This window comes from Lissotriton vulgaris, chromosome 6 (genome assembly GCF_964263255.1).
Source record: "Lissotriton vulgaris chromosome 6, aLisVul1.2, whole genome shotgun sequence".
Classification (NCBI taxonomy): domain Eukaryota; kingdom Metazoa; phylum Chordata; class Amphibia; order Caudata; family Salamandridae; genus Lissotriton; species Lissotriton vulgaris.
In genome coordinates this window covers 1,096,827,815-1,096,849,671 of record NC_141694.1, presented here as the reverse complement: position 1 = coordinate 1,096,849,671, position 21,857 = coordinate 1,096,827,815, and the positions used below count along the sequence as shown (strand labels likewise).

At 42.7% G+C, this 21,857-nt stretch overlaps 1 protein-coding gene across 2 annotated transcripts in view; it reads right to left on the bottom strand.

Annotated features, from left to right (window-relative positions):
• The window catches only part of LOC147708470 (solute carrier family 22 member 2-like), a 545,897-nt gene that overhangs the window by 82,850 nt on the left and 441,190 nt on the right, over positions 1 to 21,857 (bottom strand). For both annotated transcript variants that reach the window (XM_086927158.1, XM_086927159.1), the window contains exons 8-9: positions 13,019 to 13,127; positions 9,409 to 9,521 (exon numbers count right to left, since the gene is read on the bottom strand). In XM_086927158.1, coding sequence (XP_086783284.1) covers positions 9,409 to 9,521; positions 13,019 to 13,127 — 222 coding nt within the window. The remainder of the gene's footprint in view (positions 1 to 9,408; positions 9,522 to 13,018; positions 13,128 to 21,857) is intronic.

Sequence of the window (21,857 nt, the reverse complement as noted above, 5' to 3'; positions counted from 1 at the left end):
CGGCTTTCTGGACTGTGAGTTCAAGCTGTTCAAACACATTTATCCTGACTCATCCAGTGCAGTGAAAGCTGTACAAGGGCATCCAGCATCACAAACATCTGCCTGCACCGCTATCCTTGCAGCAAACACATGAAGACTTACAACACTGATATTTCCCAGTTTGCAGCAATGGGTCAAACAAAGGAAACATTAAACTATATCTACTTTTGTTGGGGCTCTTCGATTTCATTGCTCGGGCGACATACACTTTGTTGGATTTCAATGACGATGCAGATGAGACATCTACTGCAATTCCACAGCAGATCACAACCATATTAACAGATCATTGGTTGAAATTGGAATGTTTAGCTGCATACATTGGAAACAATGCTAGTGTGAATTATGAGTGACATCATTCTGTATTTTAGATTTCGAATGGAGCAAATTATATTCTTCCTGCAAACTGTACTGTCTACATAATTGTGCTAAATGAGCCAGTAAATGACTTTCTATGGAGGTAGAATCATTTATCCTAAAAGTATAAAATAATTTCTCTTCTTCAGCAAAGCAAATAGCAGAGTTAAAAAGTGTTTTTTTTCTTTTGAAGTCCTTTAGTGGCATCCTTTGTTTTGTCATGCCCTACCACTCGTTCTTCTCTTAAAATAAGTTCTGTCTAGGCATTTAGATTATTAAGCATTAGTGATTGAGTTACACTGCATTCTGAGCATCTAAACCCCTCTACCTCTTGGAGTAAGCCTTATCTTCTCAGTCCGCAACCACAAGAGATTCAAGTGGTAAGAAAGAGTACTTGGTCCTTCAACTGCAATACACTGTTTCTTTGATACTCAAAAACAGCAGTAAGCAAACACACTCAAACCGACTAAGGCCCAGTAACCCCTGATTGCCCCAGTACTCCAAACAAATGTCTTATAAAGACCCACAGTCGTCACAACATGAATGGAGTACAATTCAATTTGGGTGATCATTACACGGTGATGCTTCCATTAGGACATGATTTAGAAAAGGGGGTGGTGATGAACAGAGTGTCTGAGTTAAACAGACCCCTCTTACCCAGTCCAAAGATCAGGGCTTGATCCATCACCGTTATTTATCTCACTGCCCCATCCCAGCTCAGAACCTGGCTATATGCAAATCAGTCTGTCCCTGGCCCAGTGCATCATGGGAACAGGGCAGACTAAACTACCAAGCCAATTCTTCACCAGAAAGGAGACAAGCTACCGGGGACCGGTTTCTGGCATTTCAGCCTTCTTCGGCCCGGCTTGCTTGAATCCTGATGGAGCAGTGAGAAAGGGACTCATGTCTGAGTATACCCTGCCACACCTATAGTGGCCAAAAACGATTTAGAAAAGGGGGTGGTGATGAACAGAGTGTCTGAGTTAAACAGACCCCTCTTACCCAGTCCAAAGATCAGGGCTTGATCCATTCTGCTTAATTCAGAGACTCTGTCCCTCACCACCCCTTTTTGTAAATATTTCCATTAGGACATGGCAGAATATTTTGCAGAATGTTAAGGGCATCAATGTGGTTGTCAAGAGGCTCAGAATCTGTCCACAGACGTGCAGATTCAGAAGCAGCGATTAGTGTATGACAAGATACTCACTTGAGGTAGACCGAAGGAAACTCATCTTGAAAGGGAATGGTAGGAAGTCAAATGCACCATGCCTCCTTTTTATCCTTTGGCCGTGGGCATTGCTCTGGATTAGCCTTGAGATCTCTTTTCAAGAAAGTGATATGGTTTCAGAATCGGTAGCTAGAATGTTTTGGGACAGATGGGACCTACTATGATTTTATGCTACTGTTGCTTTTATTACTGAAGGCTTTTAAAATGATTATCCATGACAAAACTATATGCACATCACATATGGTGAGGAAGGACCAGTCCCATAGATGTTGTGAGCATGGTGATACTCTGCTACTGATGTGAAGACCATGAGAGTTCACTGCCTACGACTGCAAGGCAAGAAAGATGGAGGGATCTGGAGCTTTGCTGGATCGCAGGAGTGGTTAGGAGCCAGCAGCCTTGCAACCTCTTTGGTGTGCAGACGCCTGAGGCAGTTTGTACACCTAGCTCCCCAACTTTAATATATGAAATGCTACAGTCTTTAAAGTTCTCTAGAGTGGCAGGGTTGGATTTCTGACCCTAGCGCCAAGGACACAGTCAATGTGCCAACCTGAATCAGAAAACCAGTAGAACTGCAAGCCATAGAGAACCCTCTGAGCAAAGTTTGCATAAGATATGTTTCAGACAATGTGCAATCCCATGAGACATGAAAAATTAGTAGAACATCAAATCCTCTTTCATTAATGCATAAAGCACTCAAAGATCAATAGATGACAGGTTACAAGTTTTAAAGCCTTTATTAAAAACTGAAACCCTAATCTAGTGCACACAAGATAAATTGTCACTACAATGAAAATAAACAGTAAGGCATAAAGGAAGCTCAAGAGTAATGTAAACAATAAAAACATTCTCAAATATTTTATTATGAAAGTTATAGCATTAACACTCTCATTTACTTCTTCTAAGCATTATACTAGTTTTAAGCAATATACTATTTTTATTTTTTGTGTTTTCTATAGCGCGAACGTGACCCATTCCTGGGTGTCAGAGCGCTTTCCAGTTCAGCATCAAACAGTTTCCATCACATTATACAATTTTACGTTAATAACATATTCAGTCTAACTTGGCGGCACCAAGGGTTATAGTAATACATGTCATGACATATTTGCATATAAAAAGTAATGTACAATGAATATCCTTTCAAAAGAAAACCTGGATTCTTACTGGATGCACAGTTACCTGCACATATCAGTAATCAACTTGCTTGATTGAAGTATCAACATTAGCTATCACCCTTGACTAAAGCGTGCGTATCTTCATTAGTTATCATACTTGAATCTAGCGTATGGATTTGGGAATCCATGCAAGCCTGATTGAGGTCCGTGGGTGGGACTTGATGAAAACACACTGACTTGTGCAATCCAATCGCCATTACTTAACTATTAACATTACAGTCATCCTGCTTATCACCACCTGTTCACGCATCTGAAAATGGAATATTCAGGGATGTTTACAGGTCTCAAAAGAGTCACAAGAGGGCCGTAGTTAGTTACGGGAGAAATTTACTCATGAGAAAGGACATAGCCTCTTTTTGGAAGTGCGAGACCGAGGTGATTCTTCTAATATTTGGTGGAAGTGCATTCCAAATTCTTGGTCTCGCTCCTGAAAATGCTCTATCATAAGTTTTTTTTTTCGGGAAATTGCTGGTTTCAGAAGGAAATCTGCGCCCCCCCTCGATCATCTAATGCCTCCAGAAATCCTGATTTTCTGTGAAAGATAAAGTGGTGTTTTGTAGTGTAAAGCTTTGTGTGTGTCATACACGCCATCTTTAGCTGAATTCTTGCATCGTACGGTAGCAATTTGTGCGGTTTCAGATGTGGAGTGATGTGTTCAGATTTTCATGTACCCATTACAAGTCTCATTGCAGCATTGAGGCAGGCTTTCAGTGGGGCTGTTGAGATCTATGGAAGCCCTGCTAGAGTTGTGCAACCATACTCAATCCTCAAGAGGACCAAATCTTGGACAGTCGTTTTCAGGTTGGCAGCATTTACGAAAGGTTTACATTTTTTGAGATAGCTCAAATGGAATTGGGCGTTTTTTTGCCATAATGTTGATGTGTGCTCACATGTTTAAATTCTCACCCAGCGTTATTCCAAGAGACTTGGAATAGTCAACTAGAATCGGAGTACCATTTAGCGATGTGATCATTTTGGTCTATTCCTTGATCATCATGGAGGATTACGGGTGAGGGGAGATCAGAAGGAATACTGTTTTATGTGTGTTGAGTTTAAGTTGATTGAGAAAAAGCCAATGGACGGTCTTTTGTAGTGCTTGGTTCATTATTTTGATCTCTTCAAGCGATGTGATCTTCATATACAGCTGAGTGTCGTCAGAGTACATGTGGAAGGAGATATTCGCCTGCTGCCGTATTTCTGTGAGTGGCTCGATGTACAGATTGAATAGGGATGGGGATAGAGTTGAGCCTTGAGGGACTTCAATATGACTCGGATGGAAGGGATAGTTTGTGGTTCACCAAGAACCTTTGCGTTCTGTTCTTTAAGAAGGAATGAAACCATTTTAGGACTGCCCCCGAAAAACCCATCCCTTTCTCCAATCGGTCTAATAATTTGCCATGGTTTACGGTGTCAAATGCTGATTATGGATCAAGGTGGACTAGTAGAAAGGTTTTGAAACGGTCTAGAGCAAGTAACGTGTCATCAGCTTTGTGCATAATTGCTATTTCCATGCTGTGGTCTGGTCTGAACCCTGACTGGCAGCCATTTAAAAGCTTATATTCCGAGATGTGATGTTTCAGTTGTTGTTGGGCACATTTTTCCAACAGCTTAGCCAATAAGGGAATGTTTGTTACAGGCTTAAAGTTGTTCAGGTCTGAAGGATTCTCTGTAGGTTTTTTAAGTAGAGGGATGACCTAGCCTGTTTTTAGACAGTAGGGAAAAGAACCTTGGGAGAGTGAGGCATTACTTATTTTAGTCCAGCTACGGATGACCATGTGGTTGACCGTACTAGCTATAGCACTTTAATAGCAAATTCGAATGAAAGCTTATTTTGAGTTTCAACGATGGTTTGCACCCACACTCCTTATCCCAGAACAATAAGTTCAATTTTCAACTCACTGATGTATCTGTGAGGGCTTGTGATAACGCAACATCTTCAGCACTACAAGCTGAGCAGCCAGTGAAGGCTGAACGCTTTGCAGCTTTCATTAAGGCAGGTGCACATTAGAGCCCCTCTGTCCTACTGTCACGTGGTGTGAAGTCCTATCTAACTCCTAACTCACTCTGTCTGGTGTTTATGGATTACTTCACTCTTTGATGCAGATTTTGGGATAAATATTCAACAAATAGCGGTGTAATACCCATTAAGCTATTTTAAAGCTATCAGAAAATGTTCTCTTAGAAAGATAAATGCACAGGGTAATTATCAACCTTCTAAAAACTCTGGGGCATATTATCAAGGGGGGTTATCTCCGCTTTTTTGGCTTTAAAAGCCAAGAAAGCGGAGATAAAATTATCTCCCTATTACCTAGCTGTCGCTAACACCAGTTAGCGACAGCTAGTATAAGATAGTGACCATCTTGGGCCCCACTTTGCATGTTAGAGTAATTTATCACTAATGACATGCAAAGTGGGCGTGCCAAGATGTTAGCGACTGGAAACAGTCGCTAACATCGCTATCACCTATTACCAACTTTTGGAGATATTCGCAATGACCGAGCAAACTTCAGCGTATTAGAATAAGCAAAAATAGAAATACTGGGGGCAGACATGGTGCTACTGCAGCGTGACTTGCAGAAGTTGTTACCTATGCTGGCTACAGTGGAAAACTGACTTTGAGGCAGAATGTGTGGTAAATGCATGCAAAAACACGATCCTGAACTGGAACAAAAGACCTCACAACTGGAGATGAGAACAAAGGATACATAATGGCACTCTTATAATGATAATAGTTACATTGTGTGTATCTCAGAAAATGAACAGGGGTCGGTGTGGAAGAATTTATCAAGATATGACTGAAGGACCCTGTGTGTTATCACATATTAAAGGAGTTCAGATCTCTGAACTCTTTTAATAATTAAAGAGCATAATAAAGGAGTTCAGATGGCTATTTTAAAAAAAATTGTATTTTTTTATTTGTATAATTAGTTTTTATATACTATTTATTTATTGTTAACTTAAAGTGTAATCTCCCAGTGGGATCTGCAGGACGTAAACAGTGTTCATCAGAACAGTTTATCTTCTGTGCATGGTACTTCTTTGTCCACCTCTGAGGCAAGCCAGGGGTCTCATCTGCTTACCTGGTAACCCCTAAACAACTTCTGTGTATACTGTCAGTACCTCTGTTTTAAAGATATTTTACTTGTCTATATTTCTTGAGACAATATATCTATAGGTCAATAGTGATGTTGTGATAAAAAACCCTTTTGATGTGAGTTCGAGGATACTACAGATGAAAAAGAATAACCCAAATTGTTGCACTCTCTATGAGACCTGTGGCAATGTAGCTCAGTTAAAAATGTTTTTGGTAGATTTTCAAAGACAATGCCTGGCATCAAAACAATCCCTTTTTTCAGGGCCAGATGTAAGAGTAAATACTGGAGAGGAGGACCATGTCAAGTGATAGCTGTTACATATTTATAATACATGGCAGCCTGCAATCCCTGTATGAAATCCTATCCCTACTGTCTTTATTACACTTGAGTTGTGACATCTATTGTCACATGTAATAATGAAACTATTTAGCAGCTCAACTGGGATTTACAGCAACATGTTTATTTTTTGCATGCTATCGGTCATTACAGGAAATACAGAATCTCTCTGCATATTTCCAAACATTCTAAGGTACATCATTTTATTAAATCTTACATCAAACTAATTCTAAAATGGTTTTACAACAAACTACTTACTAGTTTATGGTGTGTTTAATTTCACACCACGGATTTCTCTTTTATTCTACATGTCAGCGATCATGCGAACGCTTTCATATGAAAGATTACGAAAAAAATGGAAGGAAACAAGGATTTAAGCTTTGGTTCATGGTAAGACTATATATTAGCAGCAATAATATACCCTCTGTTGAACATTGAAAGGATATTGGAAGTCACCTCAGAGTTACATGACCTTATAAAGAGACTCTCAGCCTACGGCGATGATCCTCTACATTGTCATGGAACTCTGCTGTGACCTGCAATATCCCTTTTAGGTTTCGATTGAAAAGTGCGCATGCACTGTCAGTGAAAACTTTTGTTAAGGAAAAGCTTATAAAACAGGCTTAGAGCCACCTTATTACTTAGCATTACTTACCATTGGTTGGCTTCCACGTCACTCTTAGTACATGCATCTTCAGTCCCTCCCTCCACCCACCATACAAGGTCTTGCCCCTCACCACCTCTCTGTTGTGTTGCTGCTCCCTCACTGCTCACCCACACCTCCTTCATGTTGCTTCTTCCCCACCCTCCTCCCACGGTCCTTTGTTGGTACTCCCTCCTCAACGAATCTCCCATGTTTTGCTTGTCGCATACACACTCCTCCTGCTGGTCATTATTGATGATTCCTCCCCTTTCCCTGCAAATCCCATGTACTGATTTTCTCCCCCTCCCATTATTGTTGCTGCCATCCTCCTCCAACCTGTGCCTCCCTCCTGTTGCTCCGCCCATTGTCCATTTTTGCTGCTCCCTCCCCTTCCCCTGCACCTCCCTGGTGTTGCTTTTCTACCCCTTCCGGTGTTGCTGCTCCCTCACTCCTCCCTTGTATTTCCCTCGTGTGGCTTACCCCCTTTTGTGTTTTTTTTAATCAAATTGCACAGAAGCCCGTGCTGCTATGAAACATGGCTGAAAGTAACCAAAAAAAGCGATATGACGCTGTCAACTCTGGCCAAATCAGAGTGCTACTCTTCCTTTACTTTAACCCATGTTGCACAGCTGCTAGCTGCTGTGCAACAAGTCTAAGAACAGTAAATCTGGTTTCATTCATGCGATCAGCCCATAACACAGATATAAAACGTTTGTTTCCTAGATGCAGGACTATACAGAATGGTAATTCCTAAATTACTTTATTTATTCTTTTATTTACTTTGGGAAAAAAACACCTGTTACTTATTCTACAACAAAGTACGAAGGTTTAAACTGCAGAGAGGAAGTCTGCAAGGAGTACCGTTTACTAACAATATTACCAAGCATTATCCAAGCAATGATTCAGAAGTGTGGATTTTTGCACAGTGCACATAGGGAAGGAGCACCGGCATATGTAGTGCTTCCGCAGGGTGCTGGAGTCGGCAACGGCAGCTCTAAGAAGTAGTGTTTACTTTCTACACATCGTTCGCCAGCACCAAAGCCTCTCACCTGTGTGTGGCTTTCTTGAGTTAACTCCAGGCTAAGGTCAACCATTGTCAATATAATCTGGCATTAACGCACAAGTGAGACTAGAGGGAAGTATTAACAAGCATTAGCAAAGTAGTACGTTTTTCTGTACTTTAAGCCATGTTGCACAGCAGCCCGAGCTTCTGTGCAACATGGCTTAAAGTAAAGAAAAAACAATATAGGGCAGTCACACTGGTTGCATCATAATGCTTTTTTCCCCTTTACTTTAAGCCATTAACCAAGCCAACAAGATCTCCTATTGGCTAAACCTATTGCCTATGCCTATGCATGTCATATATGGCTGGATGTACTTTATTCAATATATCACATTGTGTCTTGGTTAACTAATTATGGATAAACTATCAATATAAATGTACCATGTGTATTAGGGTATGCTTTATTCATTAAGATGTTAAGTTCACAGTTGTATATTTTCTGAAAATGGAGAGGATAAAAAAGAAAACAACCCAGCACTGCAATTAACCAGTTCCGTGGAGGTCTCCACCCAAATTACCTGTTGAAAGAAGTATGTGTTTTTATTGCCAAAGAATCTCACCCAAGAGTGAGTGCCGTGAGTCCTGGTTCCTCTATTGATTCGCTATTTGATCTCTTGCAGATCACTTCAACGAGCTGTGTCCATTAGAAAAATATGGTAGTTTTGTTTTATTTAATACATTGAGTAATTGACTGCCAATCATTTGAAACAATGGAAATTTAAAAAAATATATGCAAATATTGAATAATGAACTTACATGCACTGCCACGAATAACTGTAATAAGAATAGGCACTATTTTAGTTGTGCACACTATGAGCACAGTGTGTTTAATTGGATATTAGGGTGTCAAAAAGTGTGATCGCAAGACACATTTTAAGGTACATGTATCTAGTACCTGATCAGTATATTTCATGAGCATCTCAATTCACATCTAGTGAAAAGTGGTAACACAACACCATGGTGCATCTAGACCTGGAAAGGTGGTTTGCATCAGTGCTTAATTTGTGCCAGTGTTGGGCACTGGCACTCATTTATGGAGGCTAGAATTTATTTTCCAGACTTTGACGCAGAGCAAGACAGAATAAGGCAGAAAATGGAGAATGGGGGATGAAAAGAAAGATAGGGCAATGGTGAGATAAAGAGAAAGGAATGCGCAACAGTGAGATAAAGAGATATGAAGTGTGGGGTGGTGGAAGAAATACCTAGAAGGTGGAATCAAGAGCAGGCAGCCTTGTTATTTTGCAAGCCTAGCATTCATCAGTGCCACAGAGGCGTCCTAAGGAAGATTTTGCCCCAGTACTGTATTTTCTAACATTTGGGCACATCATGTGCATTTGAGGTCCTAATGTCACCTCTTTCAGAAAAAAACATGTACAAACATATTTAGCAAACATATTTGGAGCTGGTGTTACAAGTTTGACATTGGATCCAGCTTCAGATGGTGTCAACTGTTGTGAGATAAGTTGATCACTTACCAAACACAATAAGGGGCAGCTCATGCCAAATCTCCGACAACCTGTACACAATAAACGGTGTGATGGTGCCGCCAAGGTCACACATGGAGGAGCAGACCATGATCCCGAGGTTTCTGAAAAGTGATGATATAATACATATTTTAGAATGAAAGCTGGAGGAAAATATAACTCTGAGTGGTGATTTATCTGGTAAATGTCTCATGGATTTAATCATTAGAAAGATAATGTTTATTTGTTGTGTATTATAAAGTTATTCTTACTTAGCTACAAAACAAATGTACTGGGCTTTTGTCCTGCTTGCACTGTTAACTGATGAAAACATGGCTTTTAAAGTTGTCCAAACAAGTTTCCTATGTGCACGTTTTTCCCTCCTCTTTGTTTTTCCTTTTCATAAAATGGTGGAAATGGGATTCATTACATAGAGTTCCTTCTTGTCTATCAATCAATATGACTTAGGAGAAAGCTATGTCAAGATGTTCTTGTAAGTTGCAATAACTAATGCTGTTGCTGCCACCCCCAGAACTGTATTTCTATGCATTTTAAAATGGTTTATTGTTTAGTTTGCTTTAATAGTGCGATATAATTTCCTTTGTTCGTAAAGTAAAGGGGATCATTTTTTTTATTAATAATTTAGGTGGGTCCTAAAGTAGCCTGTTTTGTGTAGCATCATTTCTACTATATTGTGTGGTTTATGTCACGTATCTGTGTTAGTAGCGCACTCTGATGCCACTTCACGCTACTTCAGGGTATTGTTTTCCACTTCTCTGAAACTATAAAATGTGCCAATTTTGGTATTTGTTCCAGACTTTTTTTTAAAAATGTTAAATTTATTTATTGTTCCACATTTGCAATAAAAGAGAGAGCACAAGATCCATAAAAAAATAAAAACATCAAACATCATTTCTCCATGCGATCATGGAGGACCCCCCAAATGAGCATACCCAATTTACGCTTTCTTGCTCCCTTTACAGGATAAAGACTCTATTCCAGATTAAACAAATTATACAATTTGGCCCGCCAAAATTCAAATGCTGGAGGCTCCAGTTGCAACCAATCTGATGCAATACATAACCGTGCCGCAGTCATTGCAAGACTTTTTTTTAGATTCGTTCCAGACCTTTTTTTCACTTCCACAAAAGCAGACTCTAAGATATTTGATTTATGCTTGTAGAGAGCCTTTCCTTGCACTCATTTCGAGCAGCCCCCATATTGGACTGTTACCTGACTTTCTAATTAGACTTTTGCTTTTGAACTGACGGTTTCCATGGTAGACTGCTAATTTATCTCTTTATCTCTTTCAGTTGACTACGAACTGAGTAGATTTATGCTAGTTCCTCACTGAACTATGTTTTGATTATAGCTAATTCCCTTGTGTGACAAGCTCTGGCAATGGGCTTTATGTTTATGCACGATTGGTGCTGATGTGTATAAGTAAACTAACTAATTTTTCTCTTCTGTAATAAATCCTCATTTTGATAAAACCTTTGTGGTTTTGACTTTAAATATTGTTCGGTAAAGGTTGTCTTTATTTGCACTAACGTCCCCATCCTTTGAGACTCACACGGCCCCAATTATGCAAACTCACCTATGAAATGTATTTGGACAAATCGTTGATTTGAAGTCGGGTGCTAAAATATCAGTACTTCAAAACAGAATGCTAAAGTTATACTCAACTCAACTGCCTTTATATGGGTTTTATGTGAATTCATGTTAAACCTTTAAGCACATGCATTCCCAACCGCTCCAAAACAAAACTTTGCCTTGATGTGTGCAGTACTTTTTACGTACTTGTTGAGTTGCTCGGTGAACAATTGAACACTTTGAGGGTCAATTTCGAATTTTATCACAGAATCATTGCTTCTTTCCTGCTCATTCGTCTATAGTTTTTCTTGTTCTGTTCACACCTCTCATTTGTATTAAATTCAGTTATTTTCAAAATTCAGTTCTTTTCCTCTATTCTCCTCTAGAAAGTCAGCTCCATAGTACCACCTTGGAACTAGTATTTCTCTCTTGCTGCATGACCCTGATTCTGAGTCGGTTTGACGAGTAAGTGCTATTTATCACACCTGGATGGTTGAATTTATCAGATGTGATGATTAACAACTAGTCCATGTTTTTGCAAAATTGCATGCAGATTTTGGTGCTTACCACACCAAAATCTGCATGTCTTGATAAATTCCCTTTTGTGTTCTCCTGCTAAAGTTCAGCAGGTTTGACCTGCCAACATTTTTTAACAAAGGGTGCAAATTGTATTCATCCAGTAATTACTTTGTGCAATAAATACCACCAAATTCGGAATTCCAACCCCTGCACAACTCAGAATCAGGGCCAAAGTTTTCCATCCTTGATGTTTACCTAAAAATGGCCTATGCCACTTGAGGTCTACCTTGAGTGCATTCTAGTCCTCATAATACCAACACTAACACTACTGGTCTCTGTCTAGATCATGGATACTCACAAAAACGTTCCCAGGGGCCACAAAGTAAGGCTTGTGGTGTGCCGAGGGCCACATTGATGCCAGCAAGGTGGCAGGGAGGCTTTTTGTTAAGTTGTGTCCGAGGCCCAATCACTCTAGTGCACCTTGGGGTAAGCCTTCTCTGCTTGCTATCACTCCCTTAGGAGAGTCAAGTGTAACAAGAAAGTAACTTCATTATTGAACTGGAACGAAATAGAATTGCACAATGTGAAACCATAAATCTAGGATAAATCATGGCTTCCCCACTTGACCAAATTGTGTGATCCTAAGCAACCGTCTCAATTCACTTCTGCACTTTTTTCTGCATTTTGGCATTTGACATTTGCACCTTGAAATACATGTGGTGAATATATATGTTGTATAAAATGTCTTGTGTGTTTCAGTTATTAACCTATAATGTTGTCCATCTATAATAACAACCCAGACCACCCAGCAGGTTCCTCGGGATCACTGACTTGTCACTTAGTTCAGTATGTGTATTGTTGCTTGGTTGGGAGGAACCATGACTGTTTCTATGTTCATTTTGAAAATTGTTGCTTTTAAACAATCTGGAACTGCCGATATAATCTGATGTACTGAGTTGAAAAGCATGTTAATCTAATACAGTTTTTAAAAATTTTGAAGAGATTTTACTTTTACACTTTTGTTGAAAGATGTCTTAAAAATGAATATGTTCCTAAAGTTTAATGCTGCAGGGCACCTTACTTGCTTCTTCCCGGTATCCCGTATGAGGCCCCTTCAGCATATTTTTGGAGGAGGTTCCCATCATCATGCATCATGTCACAACCCTACCTGTTCTCTAAACTGAAGAGCTAGAGTTGTCCATACTTGCCCCAATCTAGATCTGCCCACCAAATTCCCATTTGCTCCATGTACTTTAGCCAAAGATATGAGTATGCAAAAATGCATCTTTCTTTCACAACAGGGCTACAGTCTTTAGCTACACTGTTTCTTGCTTTGCCTATCTGTGCTTATGTCAGTTTAACTTTGTGCCTCATCTATGCTTTGACATTTCCCTGAGGGGATCCTCTGAGGGCCTGCACAAATTAACCCATATTCAAAACATTAGAAAAATGAATCGAAATTGTTACATAATGTAATACATTTTGCAGTAAAAGCTAGAATTACACTGACCTAATAAATGTAGGATACAGTTCTGCATTCACGAGGCAAATCATTTCGTAGCACAATGTTATGCCCATTCTGCTCAAATACATCATTGTGACCTTCAGCCAATCCAAACCTGTAAGGCGAGAGGAAGCATCATTGGAGTTTGCTACTATGGTGGGTTTTGTGATGAGAAACTGTAAACAGAAATCCGCAATCTTCTTCTTAGTTCTGATTTTCACACTTTCTTATTGTAATTTGTAAATAAATATTTATTAGACACAACATTTTCACTTATTCAGACAAAAAGTACTCGAGCATTCAAAAGTATATAGTGTCCCATGGGTACAGAGTTTCTGATTTGTATTTTTAACTATGTATGAACTTGGTTACCAGTTACAAATACACCACCACATCACAATAACGGAAAAAACATGGTGGCTCCTGTTTTTCCTTCCTTGCCCCCTCTACCTGGAATTCCCTCCCCTCTACTATACGACTCTGTTCTGACTACACATGCTTTTGCAAACTTCTCAAAACCCATCTTTTCCAGCTAGCCTATGAATAACCTTCATTGCCTTTCCTCCCTGCTTTGTCTATGAGTGCCATGAAACCGTCTGGTGACCGTGCGCGGTAAAAATCCTTTTAACATAACATAACATAACACTCTGCAGTTTAGGACTACACCATCCATGTGTATTACCAAGTGAAACTGCAATATTCTACACAGGATACAGCCACAATGAAAGGAATTGTCTCTTTTTGAATGATCACCCCCAAAGGTTGGACTGATGCTGCTGGTTTCTTGATTCAGAGAGTGTACTGAGGTCTGCTAATCAGATCTCTGTGCCAGTGCTCTGACCCTTAAAGGTATGTGTTTGATTGACTTATACCCAATTGGTATAACTTTCCTTACTTATAAGTCCCTAGTATAAGGTACATGGGGTACCTAGGTTCTGTAAGTTAGAGTATCCCCCCTCTGCTATAGCACTTGTTGTCCCACCTTGGATGTGACAGAGTGAAAACATGTCACCCAGCATGCCAAGCAGACTGGCTGAGCAGTTTTAAACCGCTAACTCTACTTTGCCATTTAAAGTAATGGCAAAGCCCAAGCCTCTTTTTTAAATATATTTAAGTCACTCCTACAGCAGGCCTATCGAGTCCTAAGTCAAGTTGCTATATATTGATAATCTGACTTCGTTAGCGAGTACAGGGTTACATGCTGACAACTAAGCTGCGATAATGGCTGAATGGGACTACTAAAGTTGGTACTTCAAGGTATCAAAATAAACATTACATTGAGATTGATTTGATTCCCAAGTCAAATGTAATGTCGCTTTTTAAGAAAAGAAGCTTTTAGAAAGTTGCCCCTCTGTTGCACAAGCTTTCTAGTGGCCAACGCTCCTGTTATCTGGAGACTAACAACCTCCTTCATTCTAGTCAGTCGGGCTCTAGGAGGAATTTAAGGACTGAGACAGTCCTACTCGAGGTGGCAAAACAAATCAAAGGCAATCTGGATGCCAGGGGTAAGACTGTTGATTTTGTTAGATCGGTCATCTGCCTTTGATACGGTTTCCCTCTCTTTCCTTCTGGATTACCTCTCTAGAATGGGTGTGAAGAGTTTGGTCCTTAAGTGGCTGACTTCCTTCTTAGACAATAGAGAACAGGCGGTTTGTCCTCCTCTGTTTGATTCTGGCAATAGGGCAAAATCAGTTAGAGTCCCAAAGGCCCTGCACTCAGCCCAACTTTGTTTAATGTCTATCTTATCCCGAATGCTTTGGTAGTTGAGTCATTTGGAACCAAGATAGAATCATATGCAGATGAAACTCAGATTCTCTTTTCCTTTAAGGATGGGGAGGATCTGTTTTTCAACTCTATTAATTCATGCCTAACTGCCATGTTTCTGGTTGCATCAGTAACAACTGATGTGAAATAACAACAAAACTGAAATACTCTTTTTTGGCACTACAGCACTTACAAGCTGGTCGGTATGTTGGCCAGATGGCTCTGTTCCATCTGTGTCTCACAAGACACAATTCCTTATCTTTCCAACCTCAGATCAGGGCTGTGGCTGGAATGTGTTTTGATATCCTGTGGACCTTGAAAACGCTTTTGTTCTTTCTTTCCTTTCCAGCCAGGAAAACGGGTTTCCAGGCAGTGAAAACATTTCACCTGGATTATTCGAATGCCTTATAGCCCAGTCTTCCGGAGTGCGCCATTCACAGATTTCAAATGTTGCAATACGCCGTGGCACGACTGCTACTGAATTTGTAAAGGAGGACTAGGATTTCTAGGCATCTTTCTTCCTTTCACTGGTTGCCAGTAAGGAAGAGAATCTTGTTTAAAACACTGGTATTGCTTTTTCGCGCCTTGCACAAGATTGGTCCACATTACCTGGCCTCCCGTATTCATTTCTACAATCCTGACAGGAGCCTCCAGTCCTCGCATCTGGCTTTTGCTAGAGTGCCGAAAGTGAGGGTGACAAGGATTGGCGGGAATTCTTTTTCCTTTCTAGGTTTGTCTGCATGGAATTCTTTCCCGCTATACTTGAGACAGGAAGGATCGAACCTTGCTTTTAGTGGTCATTTTCTACTTACCAATTGACTAGTGCCAGGACCTTACCTGGCGCATCAGTGCGCTTTATAAATTTGTCCTCATCATCATCATTCGGAGCTGCTGGCCACCAGACAGTCTTCAGCCCTCCTGGGGAGAAGAGTGAATGAATCCCAGGAGTGCAAACAACAGAGGCATGCTGTTGGAAGAGGTGCTAACTTTCCCTTGTAGGAAACCATACAGGGTGTGAGCTTAAAGGGCGAGATTCAAATGGGAAACTGCCTTTGAAGGGCAAATGGTGGACACACACAAGCGAGGCTACTTATTTGTTCATGTAGATGGGTTGGTGTCCAGGACAGAGAGGGGAGACCTGTTGCCAAATAATTTCTTTTGTTACCGTGTACCCCTCAGGTGGCCACACATACTGGATGGGTTTACAAGCTCCACACACTGAGAGAGGAGTCTTGCCATTTCGGTAGTGGGCAGAATAGTGCACTTTGGCATAGCTAGATGCTATGGGTGGACGGAACTCACAGAGTTGTACTCTGTGGAATTCCGCAGAGTAACATAAAAATGCGGAGAGTTTCTGCAAAGTCCCGCCCACCTCTAATTTCTATGATGCTCTCGCTGTTAGCATCCAGGGCTGCTCCATTAAACAGTTCACAGCAGACCGAGCTCTCTTTGGCAGAGAGATCACACTCGAAAGCTCTCATGCACCCTTATTGCTGCGCTGAGATGTCCCACATGGGCTGGACATGTATGTTATTTTAGGGACGGGGAGTACGCATGAAGAACACACGTAATTCGATCACTGATGCCATGGTCAGCTCTGCGTAATGACCGTCTTTATGAAATCCAAACATGGTATACGCTTTTCAGAACTGAAAGAGAAGATTGTTGCTTTATACATCTTTCTCCCCCAACACGAATAACTAGCAGGCAGGATAACTGCCAACAGTGCCATCTATTCCTTTGTCTGAACATCATAACCATTACACATTCACATATTATCTTTTAAAGGTATGCAGGTTAGTTTCAGTGGTGTAGGCCATATATATAAAATAGATCAGCAGTGTAAAATGAGACGATAGTCTCTTGGTGCTTGAATAAAAGAAGTCATTACACTTACATTATGAGGATGGTATTACTTAGCTAAAGATGCCTGTTGCCAGAGCAATACTAGTTGTGTGGGGACGCCTTTCTGCATTTTTGCTGTGACCTGGTTGGAGTTGGGAGCTTGGAGTTTGCCATCAGCCATTATCCCACTTCTTGCGGAACCCGCTCCGCGGGTCCCGCTGCGCTTGGAGTGCTGCCTGCCGTTGTCTACAAGGGGACGCTGAGGGAAGGATATTCGTAGGGGCTGCGAGCGAGTGCGCGCGCTGCACTGGGACTGCATATCCCAGGAGCGCCCGCCTGCCTGCCTGACTTGCTACACCTGGGCCGCTCTCCCCGACCCCTCCCCCCTCTCACCGAGCGCTTATCAGCTGCTTCTTTGGTTCTGGCGAGTGGGACGCCTTTCTGCATTTTTGCTGTGACCTGGTTGGAGTTGGGAGCTTGGAGTTTGCCATCAGCCATTATCCCACTTCTTGCGGAACCCGCTCCGCGGGTCCCGCTGCGCTTGGAGTGCTGCCTGCCGTTGTCTACAAGGGGACGCTGAGGGAAGGATATTCGTAGGGGCTGCGAGCGAGTGCGCGCGCTGCACTGGGACTGCATATCCCAGGAGCGCCCGCCTGCCTGCCTGACTTGCTACACCTGGGCCGCTCTCCCCGACCCCTCCCCCCTCTCACCGAGCGCTTATCAGCTGCTTCTTTGGTTCTGGCGAGTGGGACGCCTTTCTGCATTTTTGCTGTGACCTGGTTGGAGTTGGGAGCTTGGAGTTTGCCATCAGCCATTATCCCACTTCTTGCGGAACCCGCTCCGCGGGTCCCGCTGCGCTTGGAGTGCTGCCTGCCGTTGTCTACAAGGGGACGCTGAGGGAAGGATATTCGTAGGGGCTGCGAGCGAGTGCGTGCTGCACTGGGACTGCATATCCCAGGAGCGCCCGCCTGCCTGCCTGACTTGCTACACCTGGGCCGCTCTCCCCGACCCCTCCCCCCTCTCACCGAGCGCTTATCAGCTGCTTCTTTGGTTCTGGCGAGTGGGACGCCTTTCTGCATTTTTGCTGTAACCTGGTTGGAGTTGGGAGCTTGGAGTTTGCCATCAGCCATTATCCCACTTCTTGCGGAACCCGCTCCGCGGGTCCTGCTGCGCTTGGAGTGCTGCCAGCCGTTGTCTACAAGGGGACGCTGAGGGAAGGATATTCGTAGGGGCTGCGAGCGAGTGCGCGCGCTGCACTGGGACTGCATATCCCAGGAGCGCCCGCCTGCCTGCCTGACTTGCTACACCTGGGCCGCTCTCCCCGACCCCTCCCCCCTCTCACCGAGCGCTTATCAGCTGCTTCTTTGGTTCTGGCGAGTGGGACGCCTTTCTGCATTTTTGCTGTGACCTGGTTGGAGTTGGGAGCTTGGAGTTTGCCATCAGCCATTATCCCACTTCTTGCGGAACCCGCTCCGCGGGTCCCGCTGCGCTTGGAGTGCTGCCTGCCGTGGTCTACAAGGGGACGCTGAGGGAAGGATATTCGTAGGGGCTGCGAGCGAGTGCGCGCGCTGCACTGGGACTGCATATCCCAGGAGCGCCCGCCTGCCTGCCTGACTTGCTACACCTGGGCCGCTCTCCCCTACCCCTCCCCCCTTCTCACCTAATCGTGCATATATTACGGGCCCTGCACTTCCGCTGCGCGGGAGCGCGCGGGAGGGCGCCGGGAGAAGCCCGGGACAAGGGCGGGACCGTCTGTGGCCGTCCGGGGCCGGAGGAGGCCGGGCTGGGCCCCATTATTAACACCTTCCCTCCTTTCTACGTTCCTTAAATTGTACCTTGGTTATATTTTTACTGTTACATTTTGTGTTCACAGTGACGTTAAAGTTCCCTTATTTGGAAAGATTAACATTGTGTTCTGAGTGGCTTTGCTACTGAGTATTAAGGTTGGTAATATTCCTGTCTGTTGTACCTCTAAAAGAATAACAAAAATGACCCTAAGATCTGGCAAGGAGAGGCAGGTTCAGGTCTCCACCTCAAATGGTACCTTTACCGGTACAATTGATCAATTTTTTAAACGTTCAACTGCCATATTAGAGAAGGAGATCGCCTTAGTTGAAAAACGCCTTTCGCTTGATATTATTACTGGCAAGCGTTCTTCACTAGGTAAAATAAGTGAGGCTGTCTCCCCTGTCCCACTCTCCACGTTGAACTCGGATAGTAATGTAGATATAATGTTGGCACCTGTTTCTGAGATTCATACTGGGGAGATAACGGATTCTAACCAGGAAAATGCTTTTAATACTGCACACGAGAACTTACCTAATAGTGGGATCATTTGTTTAGATCAGTCTGGGGATAAATCTGGTCTTTCAGACTCTCCAAAACTTAACATTAGTAATGATCTAATGGATTCTCCTTCCCTATTAGAACAGACACCGACTCAGAATCCTGGGAAACGCAAGAGGGTTGCCTCACCAGATCTGGAGGAACAAACTGAGGGGGTGGTAAATGCCCCAGCTTCGCCCCCACAGCCACCTAATATTAACGCTACTACCCAACAAGGGGGGGGTGAGACTATGACTATGATTAGCATTACAGAAGAGATATTTTTGGCAAAAATTGAGTTGCTATTTAAATCTCTTCTTTTACCTCTCTTTGAAAGGACAAGGTTGTTAAACACAAAAATGGACACCTTAGATTTGCTAGTGAAGGATAATGTAGCGACTTCTGACAGAATTCTCTCCAGCTTAGCAGGAGCTGGTCTGTCCCCTCCTGTCCCGTCTAATCCGAAGCCCATGATTGTGACAAATAATAAAGTGGGGGGTAATAACACACAAGTAGGAGCTTCTAAACCTAAGGCCCCGCAAAAAAACTGGACCCGCTCTTAAGAAAGTAGCCTCTACAGAGAACCCTGCAAGGCCTAAGCCCACAAAAAACCAGCAGGTTCAGAAAAATCCAACACCAGCCAGGGGCCAAAACACTACTCATCAGCCCATTGCCAAACCTATCCCAAAGAAACAGTGTGTGAACCTTCCTCCGGAGTCTGTGCCTTATACAATCGTTTTAACTGGCGTGGCTCCGCTTGTACATGGCAAGAGGGAAACACACAAGGATCTTTATAACAAGGTTACATTTTGGCTTAATAAAAACCGGCCACTCCCTCCTAACCTAAATCCCGAAATACTTAACGTAAGGAGGGTGGATTGGATAGGTTATGGTAAGAAAGATCTTGAGGGGGATTGTGTGGTGGTCAGCTTCAGAGAGCCCTGGGTTGCCGAATACATCGGCAGGGAACCAAGATTTGGTAGAGTTGGGGACGTACAAACCTTACTATTGCATTATTTTTATCCAACTTTACATGCTAATAGACCCCAAACTCCGTTTCAACACACGAGAAGGGACAGGTCCAGAGGGAGATTTCATTTTGACACCCCGCTCTACCCAATGTTCTATCCACACCTTGCGAACCGGTTTGCTCCCTCTCCGGTCTAGAAGGCGTGGATTGACTTGATGTAGAACAATTGAACACTGGGAGTGCTAGCGCTGTAGTAACTAGCTCTCCAAAAAATGTGTGTGTTTCAGGGGTAGAGACTGTTTCCATACCTAGCGTAAAACCTATGAGGGTGGAAAAAAGGGAAACATTCTTGTCAGGTAAGCCCGGACAGATAATTACTAAGGCTATTGTTAACCTAACTGCCAATACGGCAGAGAAAACTATATACACCCTCGCAGTCTTGTCTTGGAATATAGCGGGATTAAAGGGGAAAATGTCAGAGGCCTCTTGGGGCTCTTTTGTGGACTTACATGATATAATTATCCTGCAGGAAAGTTGGTCAATAGAAGCTATCTATCGGGTTGGCTATCTTAATTACTACACACCAGCCAGCAAAGGACCGAAGGGCCGCCCCTCAGGAGGGTTAGTCATCTGGATCAGACAATCCTTAGCCATCACCATCACTGAACTCCCTACTCTGGGTAATGATATTCTAGCGCTGAAATTTACAGATAATAATAAACAGGACTTTTTTCTGTTTAATATATATGCTAGAGGGATACCAGGTGGGAAGCCTGCGGGAGTGGTAGCCGAACTTGACTCCCTATTGAATGACATTAGTAGTGACAGCTGTGTCATGGTGGCAGGTGATTTCAACTGTTGCTTCGAACCGTTCCCCAACCTTGATAGTGGGGGATATGGGGAAATTGATCAGCTTTGGAATATTCCCCCAATCAAAAAAGTCACGGAGGCAGTTATGCAATGGTTGGGTCTTTGTCTTGAATGGAACTTACGTGCAGTGAATGGTAGGACCAAATCAGACCCGATGGGAAAAGTTACATTTGATAACTCCATAAACTCAAGTCGTATTGATTATTTCCTGCTTAAGATAGAGTTTTGGAATATGTTGGTGGACATGGAAGTAGTCAGTAGATCTGAGAGTGATCATAATCCTTTGGTGATATCACTATCAGTATGTGAGGGTCTCCGTATGAACCCTGCTACTAATATTGATACTGCAGATGCTGGCCTTACAAATGACTGCAGAAGGGTAAAATGGGCTGGGCTCCAAGACAACACTGCTACTATTAGCAGGATTGCCATGGAGGTCTTAGCGGCCACAAAACAGATGGCACCCATACTTGAGGCTGGTACTCCACTCGACCAAATTGGGACAATTCATGAGTCTCTTTTTAATAAAATTAAGTCTTTTTTTATCAAAACTGTTAAGGGAGGAAGTAATAAAGCCCAAGCACATCCTAGGCTGAAATGGTACGATAAGACCTGTAGCATTGCCCACAGCTCTCTGTTAAGTGCTATCAAATCCAAATCATGTGCGGATATAAGGATAGCTAGGGTGAATTATAAGAAAGCAATAAAAGAGGCAAAAATCAAATGGGATGACCAGCGTTGGTTAGACTTATACCAGGCAAGCACCTTATCTAACCAACAAAGATTTTGGGAGGTTGTGAAATGGGGAGAATCGGGGGAATTACATATTCCGGTAAACCACGTCCCTGCAGAGCAATGGGTCAAGCATTATGAGGCGCAGTTCAGCCATACGGAACGGATCTCCCTTACCACCATTAGGGAAGATGCCAGTGTGCAGCCTGAATTGTCCTCACTTGACCACGTTGTTTTTACCGAAACTGAAGCTATTTCTGCTCTTAAACAAGTGCAGAATGGCAAAGCCCCCGGCATGGATTGCATCCCTGCGGACCTCTTCAAATACGATCAAATACA